This window comes from Anthonomus grandis, chromosome 22 (genome assembly GCF_022605725.1).
Source record: "Anthonomus grandis grandis chromosome 22, icAntGran1.3, whole genome shotgun sequence".
In the NCBI taxonomy this organism is placed as follows: domain Eukaryota; kingdom Metazoa; phylum Arthropoda; class Insecta; order Coleoptera; family Curculionidae; genus Anthonomus; species Anthonomus grandis.
Window position 1 is genome coordinate 38,277,857 of NC_065567.1, and position 14,749 is coordinate 38,292,605.

The 14,749-nt window shown below is 33.8% G+C and overlaps 1 protein-coding gene across 1 annotated transcript in view; it reads right to left on the bottom strand.

Moving 5' to 3' along the window:
- Positions 1-1,959: 1,959 nt before the first annotated feature.
- The window catches only part of LOC126748347 (protein tyrosine phosphatase domain-containing protein 1-like), a 37,851-nt gene continuing 25,061 nt past the window's right edge, over positions 1,960-14,749 (bottom strand). The window contains exons 7-9 of the mRNA XM_050457512.1: positions 10,287-10,771; positions 10,081-10,228; positions 1,960-2,436 (exon numbers count right to left, since the gene is read on the bottom strand). Coding sequence (XP_050313469.1) covers positions 2,279-2,436; positions 10,081-10,228; positions 10,287-10,771 — 791 coding nt within the window. The 3' untranslated portion in view covers positions 1,960-2,278. The remainder of the gene's footprint in view (positions 2,437-10,080; positions 10,229-10,286; positions 10,772-14,749) is intronic.

Genomic DNA, 14,749 nt, shown 5'->3' on the forward strand with positions numbered 1-14,749 from the left:
CTAGGAGCGACCGAAAGCCCTGCTGCTGAGACCCAAAGCGCGCAATCTTAATTTTGGTCTTTTTAGTTATGTGTCTGCACGATAGTTTTGGGGTTGATCCTTAGGCCCTCCTAGATGCACAATTTGTCCGCTATATGCAGGTACCTCAAACCTCAACATTGGGCCCTGTATTATGGCGGCGTCTTTCCCCGGCCAAAAGATAGAAAAGAAGTCAGCGTAGGCCTGCGTGTATAGGTCAACCCACCGAGCCTTGATATACGCGTGCGGGACAGATTAATGCGAAAACAGTGTTGTTAAATGCCCCTTCGATAACTATAAGCGAACCCAGGCAGTCCTTTCCACGGCCTTTGTCACTAGGTGGTGTAGAACCAAATCCGTGGATTTTTCCGTCAGGCATAGGCTTATGCAGTGGTCTTTTGATCGTTAAAAGATCATTGCATACCTTAATCGATCAGTCAACCTCTCCATCATCTTCAGTCGATTTTTCCTGGTATAGATATAAAGGCAACTCTCACCTCTCGTGATAACTTGGGAACGTAGCCCTGAGTAAGGGAAGTCTTGAATACTTTGACGATATATGAAGTAAGTACATCTAACCCATTTTGCAGGAGGTATATAGATATAAACTCATCTTTGCCCGAAGATTTGAATGGGCGGAATGATATGATTTTAAATGCTGGTTAGGTTGTTAGGTGTTCCTTTGAATTCATTTGAATAAAATTGAATAAAAATAATAAATATTTAATATCTATTTCAATGCAAATTATTTATTTTAAAGATTAAACAAATTAAGAATAAACAAATTATTTTTATTTATTCTTTTTTTTGCTCGAATTAATAATGGTTGTATTTTAGAGAAGCTTTCTTATTATTATACTTTTTGCTAAGTGAACTAAAACTCAGGATTTAGATTTTAATACTGCTGAGGGTTTGGGCTCTATTAGGCTATCCACAAAGCGACAAAAAGTAAAAGCCTTTTGTGCATAAACATTATACTTTACAGTTATAAAAAGCGTAGTGAAAAAAATGCCTATAATATGCAATGGTCTTTTTGCTTCAGACTAAAAAGAAGTAGAACCAATTAATGATATCTATCTATCTAGTCTTTTTGTTATTGTAATTTAAACCTAATGTTGACTTAATGGAGATGCCGGAAAACTACGGGTTAAGTAAGAATAGTCTACGGCTAGACGTTGCCTGGTGGGTTTCACGAATCTATCTAAAAAAGATGTATTTCTTTTATTGCTTTACAATTATTATTTATATTTCTAAAAAATTTCATTTGCTCAATAAAGGCATTATCTATCTAGCTATCTATCGATCTATATTATGGGAATATATACTTGTTCTCTACCGAAAGTAAGATTCTCTTTATGGACCATTTACGCCCAACATTTATATTTTTTACTAACGCCTGTTGAGTGTAGACACCAATATATTGATATTTGTTATACTCTATCGATCAATCGCGCCGCGCCCTTTTCAACTTGAAATGATTTGGACTTATATATTTATGATCGCCTTACTCATCAAAACCACACGCTAAATACTGGCTTAACATTAGCTTAATCAGGATTTCCAAACTTTATTATGACCTTTTTTCATACTGAACCCAATTCTAGTCAACCTAATTAGAACCTAAATTTTTTTCCGTTAGAATGTGACTTTTATGTGTATGCACCAAATATAGTAAAACCTGCTTGTGGTCTCATCTAGAATGCAAAAAAATAACTGCCACAACGGGGTGCAACTCTAACAATTTTCAGTCATGGCAACGAAAAAGATATTTAGAAAGACGATTCTTAAGTATTAGTACCCGTATTTATACTTTTCTTCTTTTCCTAAATGTGTTGGAACTACATAAATCATCACAATTAGTACGGATTCTCATATAAAAGTATAATACATTATTAAAGTATAATCAGCTTAGCCTAAATTAACATAAATAAAACAAAAACCAAAAATTTTAAATAAAAATTTATTTTATAACTCTTGGATTAAAAAAATAAAAGTAGAGTTAAATTAGGCTATTACAATAAAAAACACTTTATGTGGAAAATTTTCTTCTGCTTGACGGTTAGCCGTTTCGACCTGGGTAAAACAAAAATGCTATTGTTCTTCCCAACAAAGCAGAAAAATAGTATACTAGCTAGGGGAGAAAATAAAGAATGCTTCTATCCCATGTTTGTCAATCTCAGTTTCGTCTTGGACATCGAATTATATGTAAATAATTAAGAATTCTTTTGTTTTTCTCCCAAGGTGAGTAATCAAATATTTTTCACTCAAAGTCTTGTTCTATTTCATCACAGTATTTTTCACAGAACTTTACATCATCATTATTTTGTCTATGGTGGCTCTGCACTATTTCTAATAAAGATTCCATAAACGTTAAGGTACATGACAGAGTGCCCTCACCGATCCTTTTAAAAGATTTGCCTAAAAGTAATAAAACATTTCAAATTGAGCAGTTTTAAGAAAATAAGTAATGTTACTTATTAAATATATACAGACAACAATTTAAATAAGTTCGAAAGTAAGCTAATATTTTTTAACTGAAATAGTTCTCACTTTACGTCTCAAAATTATTACGAGTGGCAAAATTACAATTATAATAATTTAGAGTTGTGATCTTAATTATGCTTTTTCTTCTGAAAAAAATATCCTAAATGTCAATCGAGAAGTTTATGTGTGAATTATTTTACTGAAGTAATAAAACCTGGTTTTATTTGTCTTCACCAAAGTTCAAGTTTCTCAGGATCATATTATACGAGGGCGGGTCAATAAGTCCATGACTTTTTAACAGAGAACTGTCAGTTGACGCCTGTCAAAATTTGAACAAGCTGCGTCATTTAGTTTGTGTTTGAGAGCTGTTGATAGCAGACTACCACTCGGTTTGAGAAGAAAATGGAAAAAGTGAATTTCGTGTGCTCATTAAGCATTATTTTTTACGGAAAAAAACCATCACTCAAGCCAAGGCTAAGCTTGATAAATATTATGGGGACTCTGCAACATCCATTTCCATGGTAAAGAAGTGGTTTACTGAATTTCGATGTGGCCGTACAAGCACGGAAGATGCCGAACGTTCTGGACGCCCAGTCGAGGTCTCTACATTCAAAACAATCGAAAAAATTCACGATATGGTTTTAGCCAATCGGAGATTGAAAGTGAGAGAGATTCAGTAGTTTTAATTTTGAATGATCATTTGGGTATGAGAAAGCTTTCCGCAGGATGGGTGCCGCGTTTGCTCACAATCGACCACAAACGCAACCGTGTGACAATTTCCCAGGAGTGTTTGGCGTTATTCAACCGCAATATAGACGAATTTTTGCGTCGTTTCGTCACCATGGACGAAACGTGGATCCACCACAATACGCCGGAGACCTAACAGCAGTCAAAACAGTGGATTTCTCGGGGTGAATCGGCGCCCAAGAAGGCAAAGGTGGGTTTGTCAGCCAATAAAGTCATGGCAACCGTTTTTTGGGATGCACGCGGTATAATCCACATTGACTATCTTCAAAAGGGGAAAACAATCAATGGAGAATATTATACCAACTTATTGGATAGATTCAATGAGGAACTGAAAGAAAAAAGACCACATTTGGCCAAAAAAAAAGTTCTTTTCCACCAGGACAATGCAAGGATCCACACATGTGCAGTTTCCATGGCAAAAATCCATGAATTAGGTTACGAAATACTTCCTCATCCGCCCTATTCTCCAGATTTAGCCCCCATTGACTATTTCCTATTCCCAAACTTAAAGAAATGGCTCGGCGGAAAGAGATTTGACTCCAACGACGAAATCATCTCTCAAACAAATGCCTATTTTGATGACCTCGACAAATCATATTTTTCCGAAGGGATAAAAAAATTGGAGAAACGTTGGACTAAGTGTATAGAACTCAAAGGAGACTATGTTGAAAAATAAAATAACTTTTTATATAAAAACCTGTCTTTTATCCAAAAAGTCACGGACTTATTGACCCGCCCTCGTATAATTATCGGATGAACTTTGGATCTCGTATTTAGTTTAATTTCTATTTCGAAATTCGAAATTCACTAGTATTTTTTAATGCAACTTCCTCTATGGCATCTTAGTTTTTTAGTAAATAATTTTTGATTAGAGACCCGCGGTTGGAAAGAAAGAAAGAAAGAAAATGTGCTATATTACGTAAGAATAATCTTGTGTACAAGCATCCTACAAGCTAAAAAAAACAAAACAAAAATACAATTTCAAAAATTGACAAAACAATGAACAAAATTAACACAAGAAGACAAAACTTTTTGAATATACTTGAATTAAAGATAACTAAATAAAGTAATCTATTATTAAATAAAGGTAAACTTGTTGACAAAACTAGAGAAGAAAAAAGGAAAAAAAAACTTTTCAACATGTCCAAGGTTAAAACCTATCATTAAGTCATCCAGGTTATAATATGCCTTAGCCAATAAAAGCGTCTTTAATTCTCTTTTAAATTTCTTAACATCCGATATATGTCTAACACAAAGAGGAACATGATTGTAAATTTTTTTACTTATGTAAATTAATGAGTTTTTGGTAAGGGAAGACGTAGGAATAGGTAGGGGAACATTATTTACACGACGAGTCAAATGGCCAGTGTCAGAGGGTAGTTTGGGAATTTTGTGAATAAGAGCAGCTAAGAGCATATAAGGGCAAAGATAAAGAGTGAAAAAAGAGTTAGGATTTTTTCAGAAATGAAGAGGGGTTTGCAAGAATCTCTTAACTTAGCAGAACACAGGTATCTAACTGCTTTTTTTTAATAACAAAGACAATGTTAAGTAGCCCCTTATTGGTTAAACCCCAAAAAGGCAAGCCATACCGAATATGAGATTCAATAAGTTAAAAGTACACTGAACGTGCAACCACCCGTCCCAGCTCTTGTTTTGCCATTCTTACTGCAAAACATCCAGAAGATAATTTCCCAGCTAAATGTAAAATATGATCTTCAAACCGAAGGCGACCATCAATGGTAATTCCTAGGAACTTGCAGCACTCTTTATTCTGCAAGAGGGAATTTTCGTCAAACATCAGACCCTGAACATCGCACTTAAACCCCATAATAGACGTCTTTCTTACATTAAACACGAGCCTGTTGAAAGCACACCACCCTGATAAAATCTGAAGGTCTTCAAGGATACAAGTCTTAATATAATCAGAATTTTTATGGCTCCATAGTATGGTGGTATCATCAGCAAACTGAACCACCTTGCCTTGCAGTTTCAATGAACTCAAGTCATCCACATACAGTAAAAATAACAGTGGTCCCAACACTGAACCCTGGGGAACGCCGCATTTTAGGGCTCTAGAAGCAGACAAACGCCCTGACACTTGTAACCTTCTGAGTACGATTTGATAGATAGGACTCAAGCCATCGCAACGCTACGCCCCTAAAACCATATTTATCGAGCTTAGATAACAGTATTCCATGATCCACACAGTCAAATGCTTTGGATAGATCACAAAACACTGCCGCCGATGACTCTCCAGAATTCAAGGACACATAGACGCTCTCCAAAAAGCTAAAAACAGCATCATGAGTCCCTTTACCGGCTTGAAATCCAAACTGATTTGCAGACAAAATGCCATTATGATGTAAAAAGGACAAAATTCTGCTTTTTGCAAGTTTTTCAACTATCTATGGGACGGAAATTACAAGGCTGATCCAAATCTCCACCCTTATGAAGAGGGATAACCACTGCCTCTTTTAAACATTAAGGAAAAATGCCAATATGTACAGAATTGTTTATGGCAGAAACTAAAGCATTTAAGGCTGAATCAGGCAAAAAGAGTAACAACCTCGAAGATATCCCATCAGCTTCAGATGATTTATGGTTTTTTAGGCATTTGATTTCATTTTTTATTTCGGTAAGATCGACAGGATGAAAGAAAAGTGAATGCTCAACTGACACTTGTTGAAGATAGTGTAAGGGATCAATCTTACTACGAATGCCCTTGAGCAAGATATTAGGTATATCACAATAGTAGTCGTAAAAATGTCAGGTCTTAACTCCGGTTCAGATACTTTTCTATGGCAATGTCATTAATTATTAAAATCATTAATAATCGACCAACACTCTCTTTGCCTATTTGATGACATATTTAAGCGATCCCTATAATAATTAGATTTTGCTGCTTTAATTGTCTTTCTGTACAGATTACGGTATTTCTGATGATATACAAGGATATTTTCATTTGTGGTATATTTGCACAATTTAGTCAAAAAACGGAGGTTTTTAGCTGAAATTCCTCCTGAAGGCCTCTTGTAACCCATGGTTTTCGTTTCTTAGTTTTAAGCCTCATTTTAGGAAAGCACTGATTGATCTTATCACACAGAACTTGAAAAAATAAAGTAAGTGGGTCAGAAGCCGTTTCAAGTGCATTCCAATTTACCAAAGCTGTAGCAGCAGTAACAGCATTGAAATTTCTCCTGCTGAAAGTTCTACCCATATAATGAGATGAAGATAATACAGTATTATATGGCATTTTAGCAAGAATAGCTTCATGGTCGGAAATACCAGATGGGAGTACTGTGCATAAAACGTCATCAAAATTTGTACAGAAATAGTCAATTGTAGTTGCAGATGAAGAAGTTATTCGTGTGGGAGAAAGAACGTGCATTTTCAAGTCGTAAGAATTTAAAATACTTAAAAGAGAAGTACGTGGCAAGGTTTCATCAGTGTAGTTGATATTAAAGTCACCAGTCAATATAACCTTAGAGTGTAGGGACAACTGGGGTAAAAGAGAATCAAGTTTGTCCAGAAACATAGCAATATCTCCTGTAGGTAGCCTATAAACACAAAGAATATATAAATTAAAACGCTTACAAAAAGAAAGAGAGAATTCAAAAACATTCTCTAACAGAAGATTATCATACTTATCAATATTACAAAAAATCGTTTCAATTGTTTGGCTAGCCAAGATCATGGTTCCTCCATGTATAGATTGTTGACGACAAAAATTTGATATAGGAACATAATCAGATATTAAAAAACATTCACTAGGCCTCAACCAGTGCTCAGTCAGAAGTACAATATCAGGAAAATTTCACATCAGATGAAGAACAAATTCCATTTAACATTACTATTAAAATATCTTCTTTCGTAAAGTCCTTAACTAAATTTGATGCTATCCTCCTAATCACTTCACTGCTTGAACTGCCCGTCTTTAGGAAACACTGGACCTTGTAGTAAGCTTCACACTTTAAACGTAGATGTTTTAGGAACACTCCGCTACAATTTCCACCAACAAAGAGAAGCCGAGGCCGACTATCATCAGGTGTATTTGGCCTAGTTGGTAGCTGTGTTAGAAAATTAATAACAACAGACTTAGATATCTGTAACTGTTCCTTCAATGCACAAATTTCGGAATAACAGGTATCTTTTTCAACTTCCGACACCTTTACGGAGTCTAACATTTTCTTATTTAAGTTAGTTAAGTCATTTACGTCTTTTTGTAGCAAGTTTATTTCAGTCTTATAGGTTGAAGACTCATTTTCTAACGTTTTTATCGTTATAATTAAATTTTTATTTAGGATATTTCGCTCGCTAATTTGTGAATTGAACTTAAGACTTGCCCTTTCACTCACTTCTAGTAATGCCAATAATTCACCTTCTTTAATTTTTAAGTTTTCCAATTCAACTTTAAGTTATTCATTCCGTTTATGCAGATTTTCTAGGGATGAGGAAAACTTCTTTTCGACCTCCGATACTTTATCTTCAAAAACCATGCTGTTTTACATTACTGTCCTGATATTTAACGATTTCATTTTTATCTACCGACCGAGGAGGATGTAACTTCGTAATCGCCTAATAATATATACAGATTAGAGAATTGAATATTGCGTATTGTCTAAAATAATGGCAAACCAGCTTCCTCTCATCGATGAACGGCCTCCTCATCGTTCATCGATGGTCGTCAGCAAATACCTATAGTATTTGCTGTTTTTATTTTTTACAAAATAACCGTAATAATATCATGTATCAATAACATGCCTCATTTTGATGTGTGACTGCATGGTGCACTGTTGAATTTTAAAGCGTATTATTTTTTGTCAACTTACCATGGCTTTTTATGCTCCTTTAGAAAGAGTTAAAATTATTAAATGGTTTTATAGCGGTTAATCGGCCCTACAATGTAGGGATTTGTTTTTAACTACACTTGAAAATAGATAAATTCTATGCGACCAACAATTTTAAATGTGGTTTACAGTTTTGAATCCTTTTGTCACACTAAAATGCCACAATAAATTGCAAGAGCCTTTTATTAAAAGGGTCTAGGAGCAAGAACAACAGAAAGAAATGGTTTGTACTGCCCTGAAGAAGTGGATTGAATACGATCAAGTAAGTGTTGAAAAGGAACTGGGTACGGACCATAAAACTGTTGCGAGTATTTGGAAAAAACATAGGTACAAATGTCCCAAATATTCCAAAACGCCAGAGATATTTCCCGAAGATTAGTGGCGAAGAATGAAATTTCGTGAAACTATGATAGAAAAAGCAAATGAAAATGAATTTTTGTTACAAAATTTTCTATTTTTAGACGAATGTTCTTTTCGAGGAATGGGAAACGTAATCCTTCCGTTGATCGATATTGGTCTCGTTCTTCAATCCAAGAAACCAAGTTCTTCCTACCATTTAAATCCTTTCTGATTTAGACCTGGGTTCGCTCTATTTTCAACAAGATGGCTGTCCTGATCATACTGCGGTTATGGTAAAGGAATTCTTTTTTGTTTACACCTTTGTTTACGCCTTTTATTTAAAAAATTAATTCTTGTTAAATCTATGCTAAGAGTTTTAATTAATTTTTTTTTCATTTTATAGAGTTTTATAATGTCAAATTCTCTACTTTTATACTTTGCGACATTTTATTGCAAGTAGTACAGTTACCCTCAAAGTCAGATGCTTACTAAAGTCATACTGTACTGAAAACAACGACGTAGCAGGCGAGTGATATTTTGCCTTCAAGTATCTCTCTACGCGTAATGATCGATTCTCCAATCTGTATATATAAATGGAAATGTCTGTCCGGAGTGTCACCATCATGCCTAAACTGCACTACGGATTAATACAGAAATATGAACTTGTGTTTTTACCCGAGGAAGGTTATAAGCATGGTTTTAATCCCGGATTCATCGTTGATTCTGCAGTAAAATTACGATAATGTTAAATAACAGATTCATATGATCGTTCTCGCACCACCTTTGCTTTGCGGCGTCATTCGGTACTACTTACACAAAGCCGCAGGTTTAGTCTAGTACGAGAGCCTAAAAATGGAACCAGAAAGCTAGAAGGAGTCAATTGGAATCTAAATAAATTAATTAATCATAATTTCATTAAAAAAGGAAACCAATATGAAAAGAATTAATTTTAAGGGAGCGTAAAGGGACCATCGCATCCCACCCGAACCTGTTGGCAAGCTTCATTTATAGTTTGGGGTAATATTGATATAATAATAATAATTAATAAATATTGGGGAAAGTCTTTTTTTCTATCTTTTACAATTAGTTTTATATATCCCTTTTTCGGAACTATTTCGGTATTTAAGGTTTGCCTTGTGTATTTTATTAAACCTTAAGTTTTACATACTTTTTCAGTAGGAGTGTTTTTTTGCACATCGAGGTACGTGTGCTATTTCATCTAATAAAATTTTTAATTTTTTTGGAGAATAAGTAATATGATGGAATTTGTCATTCCTGTCATCTCTCAAAAATAGACATACGTGTTCACAATATGTTTTTTGGAAATTCTTATTTGGATGTGATAAAGTTCATTTTACTAAAAATTTATATTACAAACATAACTCTGGCAGAAAAGATCATTATTATTAAACAGTAAATATAAAAACTAATTATATATGTATATATTCTGCTAAGCCCGGAAGCAACACAACTATAAGAATAATTTAGGCTTTGGTTCACATGAATATTCGCCACATGCTATGAAACCATAAGGTAATATCATATTAAATTAAGGCCGAAGTCTGTTAATTTAATATAATAGTAGGTTATTTATCTATTTAAAAAATGAACTCTCTTAGAACTAAATTTAAAAATTGCTATTAACCTGATGGTGCAAGTCGACCTCTCAGAGTGACTGTCTGTTTGGAAAGACTAGATATAAATCGTTTTAGTAGGTTTTGTAAATCCTCCTGACTAATGGGTTGTAATTTTGATAGAAATATAAGGAGATATTCAATTAAATACGATTCTTCCTACAATAATGTTATTAATGACTATTTCCATTGACGATAATAAAAAAATAATACTTACCAATGTAAATTTTTTAAAACAATCTTCAGGCTGCTTATATAAAATAACTATATTTTCGAAATGTTCCAGCTTAATAATCGGCTCTTTAAGTTCTTCGAGCCATTCAAAAAGCAGATTTGCAAGAATCTTTAAATCTGTTTCATGTGACAACCTTAACCAGCCAATTGTGGTAAAATTTAATTCATTTTGATACTGTCGAATTTTGCGTCGGGATTCACTATTTGAATTTACAGAGTCACCCACAAGTGCATTAATAACATCATGTACATGGTACACCACCTGCTCATCCTCAACATGTTCTTGATTGAACATTTTTTGTGTTTCCAATTCCTGAAAACATCTGGTCTCTAATAAATTTTCTTCACTGAGTTCATCCCCATCTAACGTACTAATTTCTGATAGTGAATCACTTATATGGTCATTATTAATCGATGTATTAGGGCTGGAAGGTGTGGGTGTTTCCGATAAACAGTTGGAAAACACAGCTAAAATTATTCAGTTAAAATATAATAATATATTTAAACAAAATCAACATTTTTTGTCTTTCTAGAGTACCTAGAGTTAGTAGCCTAGATATATTTCTTATCTATCTATATCTATCTTAACTTATAGATTTCTTATTAAATACAAAAATATAGCAATTTTTTTTAGTCAAAGGATGCATAAAAGCGATTTCAAACGCCTAATGTACTGCACTATATCTTTAACTAATGAGCATATACTAAATATAATGAAAATTGCATTTTCAAAAAGTGCTCAGGAAAATATAGTCCAGAAATTAACTAAAAATAGAGGTATTATAAGCTGCGCCTCCTGGCGCAATAAAATTGGTGGCAAACTGTCTTATAATGCAACATAAATTTCTTCTTTCAAATTGAGCCTTATGAGGTTGGGTGTACTCGATAAAGCCGAGTTATGTTACTAAGTGGAGCATTGACCTAAATAATCAGTAAACAGCTTTGGCAGCTTTGTTTTTTCATTAGAGTAGCAACATGAAAAAAGCAGATGTTCCCAAAAGAGGCTTTCTAAAATAATATTAATCGATCTTTAAAACGATAGATTTGAAGTCAAATTTTGTCAATCAAGCTTCATAATAGAAGGCAATATGAAGATTAACTGTGTCATCAGATATGGTTTACTCTTAAAATACAAGGCAAAACTATATGCTTAGGTTCATTATATCGCCCTCCTAGGGAAAATCTGTCTGTTTGATCGATTTAGAAAATACTTTAGTTGAATTCCTTCCATGATTTGATTGTTTATAATTTTTGTATCAGATTTTAATAATTTGCTTTCAAAAGTACATAAAAATTGTGAAAGAGCCTACAAAAAAAAGTGACATTATTATAGTTTCTTGACATTATAATCACTTCTTCACCTGACTTTTAATGGTTGCGGAGGTCTTATAGTGGGATAACATTTTTGGTCACTGTAGTTAAAACAAACACAAGGATGTGTAAAGAGTCTATTTTGGTCAAACTTTAAACCTACACAGACTTTGCCAATTTTATTTATGATAACGTTGTAAGCGACCTTGTTAATGTTAATTTCGACCTATTATATTCTCTTGATGATATTAATAATATCGAAAAGAATTTTAATGATAAAATTACATATTTAATTACATTGTCACCTTTAAAATATCATATCACAAACTCGTTTGCACCCTGGATTACGCCCAACATTAAATATATGATGTGCCTTAGATCTAAGGCTCTTACTGAATACAAAAAGTTAAACATTATCGACAGTTGGGATAATTATAAAACATTAATAAATTTTATAACAGCGGCGATCTATATTGAAAAAAAGGTCTCATTAGCTTAAAAATGATCCCAAAAGCTTGGGAAACTTTGAAATTATTAAACAGTAATTCGAAGCTAGTAACTGATGGCAGAGACTCAGAGTGATAAAAATAGATAATCCTAATAATTTTAGCGAATATTTAAAAAAAAATTATCCTTCTACCCAGTCTCTTCTAAATGACTCTTAAATTGATGTATCCTGACATAATTCTTTAAATAATTTACCGTAATCCTTTGCATCCTCGAATGTTGGAGTGAAAAGAGCTCAATTGAGCTTAAATCTAATACTACCGGGATCTTTTCCCCACCTTTAACGGACTTTTATTGTAAATCAGTACAGGAAAATTTAATGTATAAACGTTAAAGTACAAATGCATGAACTCTATTAGGTCCATGCAACTTAATTATAAAAGAATTACTATCTAAAAAAATAATGAGTTTGAGAAAATAATAATAAATCAACACTAATTTAAGATAAGAATCAAGAATTAAAATAGAAAAACATAAAAAAATTAGTAAATAAATGTATTCAAATTGAAAACTAAATAACCTATAGTGAAGAAATAGTCCATACTTGCAGTGGAGTCGTAGGTTAAGGTAAAATGAAAATCCTTCAGTCTCCCTCCACATATTTAGTTACCTTAAAATTTCCTACATGTTTCGGACACAGTGGTGTCCATCATCAGGGGGTAAAAGGTTTAAAATTGGTTTAAAACAGGCACACGCCCCAGGGTTTGATTGCATATCAAAAACCCTCTATTTATTACTATTGTTTTCAATTTTAATTTTTTATTTATTTACATTCTGTTGTTCATTCATTTGTTGACCAAACAAATAAAAATAAAAAATTAAAATTGAAAACAATAGTAATAAATAGAGGGTTTTTGATATGTAATCAAACCCTGGGGCGTGTGTCTGTTACCAATTTTAAACCTTTTACCCCCTGATGATGGACACCACTGTGTCTGAAACATGTAGGGAATTTTAAGTTATCTAAATATTTAATAAATAAGTGGAGGGAGACTGAACGATTTTCATTTTACCTTAAATAACCTATCCTCCCCTACTGACCATACGCAGGTGACTCAAAATAAGTGCCAGATTGTCATGGTGAATATTACAAGGATCAGCAATAGTGTTAAAGTTTTAACACATAGAGTGAATAGGACTCTGGTACAGAATGTTGGACCTGGCTGTATCCAAGTTAAAAGCTGGACACTGTCTAGATCCTGGGCGCAGTATATGAAAGCAAATCCTTTGCAAAAGGGATGGGTAGTCAATTTCATGGTTAAGTAAATTAAACAAGAATTTCACCGACTGCATTTCAGCAGGTTATGGTCAAAACCCCTTGGAGAATAGACTCCATCATCCTTAAATGCCAAACATTTAAGGAACCGCCGTTGGACTGATTCCAATAGGTGAATGTGCTGGTTGTAAATGGGAGACCAAATGAAGGAGCTGCAGTGCAGCCTAGATTTAACAAATGGATAGTAGGGAGTTTTGGCAGTGGCAGTGTTCGAAAAAAGTTTGCAATTTCTAATAATAAAGCTCAGCATCCGAGTAGCTCTAGATACAGTATCTTCGATGTGAGTGACAAAAGAAAATTCTTGGTCAAAGGTGACTCCAAGATCCTTAAAACAGGTAGACTTTGCCAGAGACTGTCCATTGACTGAGTAATTAAAGACAACTGGACTTTTGATTCGAAAGTAGCTGGCCACATTACATTTGTAAACGTTAAGGTTAAGCCTGTTTAAAGTGCACCAATGGTCTGCAGTGTTGATGTTCTCTTGCAGTTGATCACAATCAGCTATAGAGTCAACCCTATGGAAAAGCTTTAGGTCATCAGCATACGCTAACCGAGAGCAACTGAGGGTGGAGATCAAGTCATTAGCGAAAGCATTAATGTTAATAAAACTTAAGTATTTTGGTTTTAGCGAGAGCGTCTTTAACTTGGTAAAAAACTTTCTCTCTTATAGGAAACAGAGAGTGATTTTTGATGAAGTACTCTCACAGGATGTTCAGATTGAACTGAGTGTTCTCGGCCTCCTTGGGCATTCTTGGCCCTTTGCTGGATTTCATGTATACCGCTGATTTTTTGGCTTTCTGAAACATTTCCTCATTTAGCGGAAACCCAGATTAATCAACATTTGTCACTGTCATGTCACTGCTAATTATTAAATCCCATAAAGACACAACTTTTTGGAAACTTTGGTGCTGAGCTCTCACTTTCTATTAATCTTCACATACTTCTGCAAGAATCTGGGTGTTATTTTTAATACGAGCTTAAGATTTAAAAAACATGTTTTAATGATTATTAAAAAAATATATAAATTAAGGGCTCTTTATATAAACGCAACTTCACTTTTCACATCGGGAATATTTTTGCCTCTCTACATTAGTAGATGTCCTTTAGTTTATTTGCTAGGTCTTCGCATGAAATAATTAAATTCACATTTAAATACCTAGTAAGTAACGTTCGTCTTGGTGGGTGCACAAATTTCCAAACCAAAGCCATTTATTTAATAGTCGTCCTTAATTTGGACCAGTCATAGTCCTGAAAGCGCTAGGCAGATATAGTACATTCTTTCTTTCACTGAATACGTGGTTGACCTTCCTGATGATTAATTATTTTTCCTCTTTCGATATTTAGGATTTTAC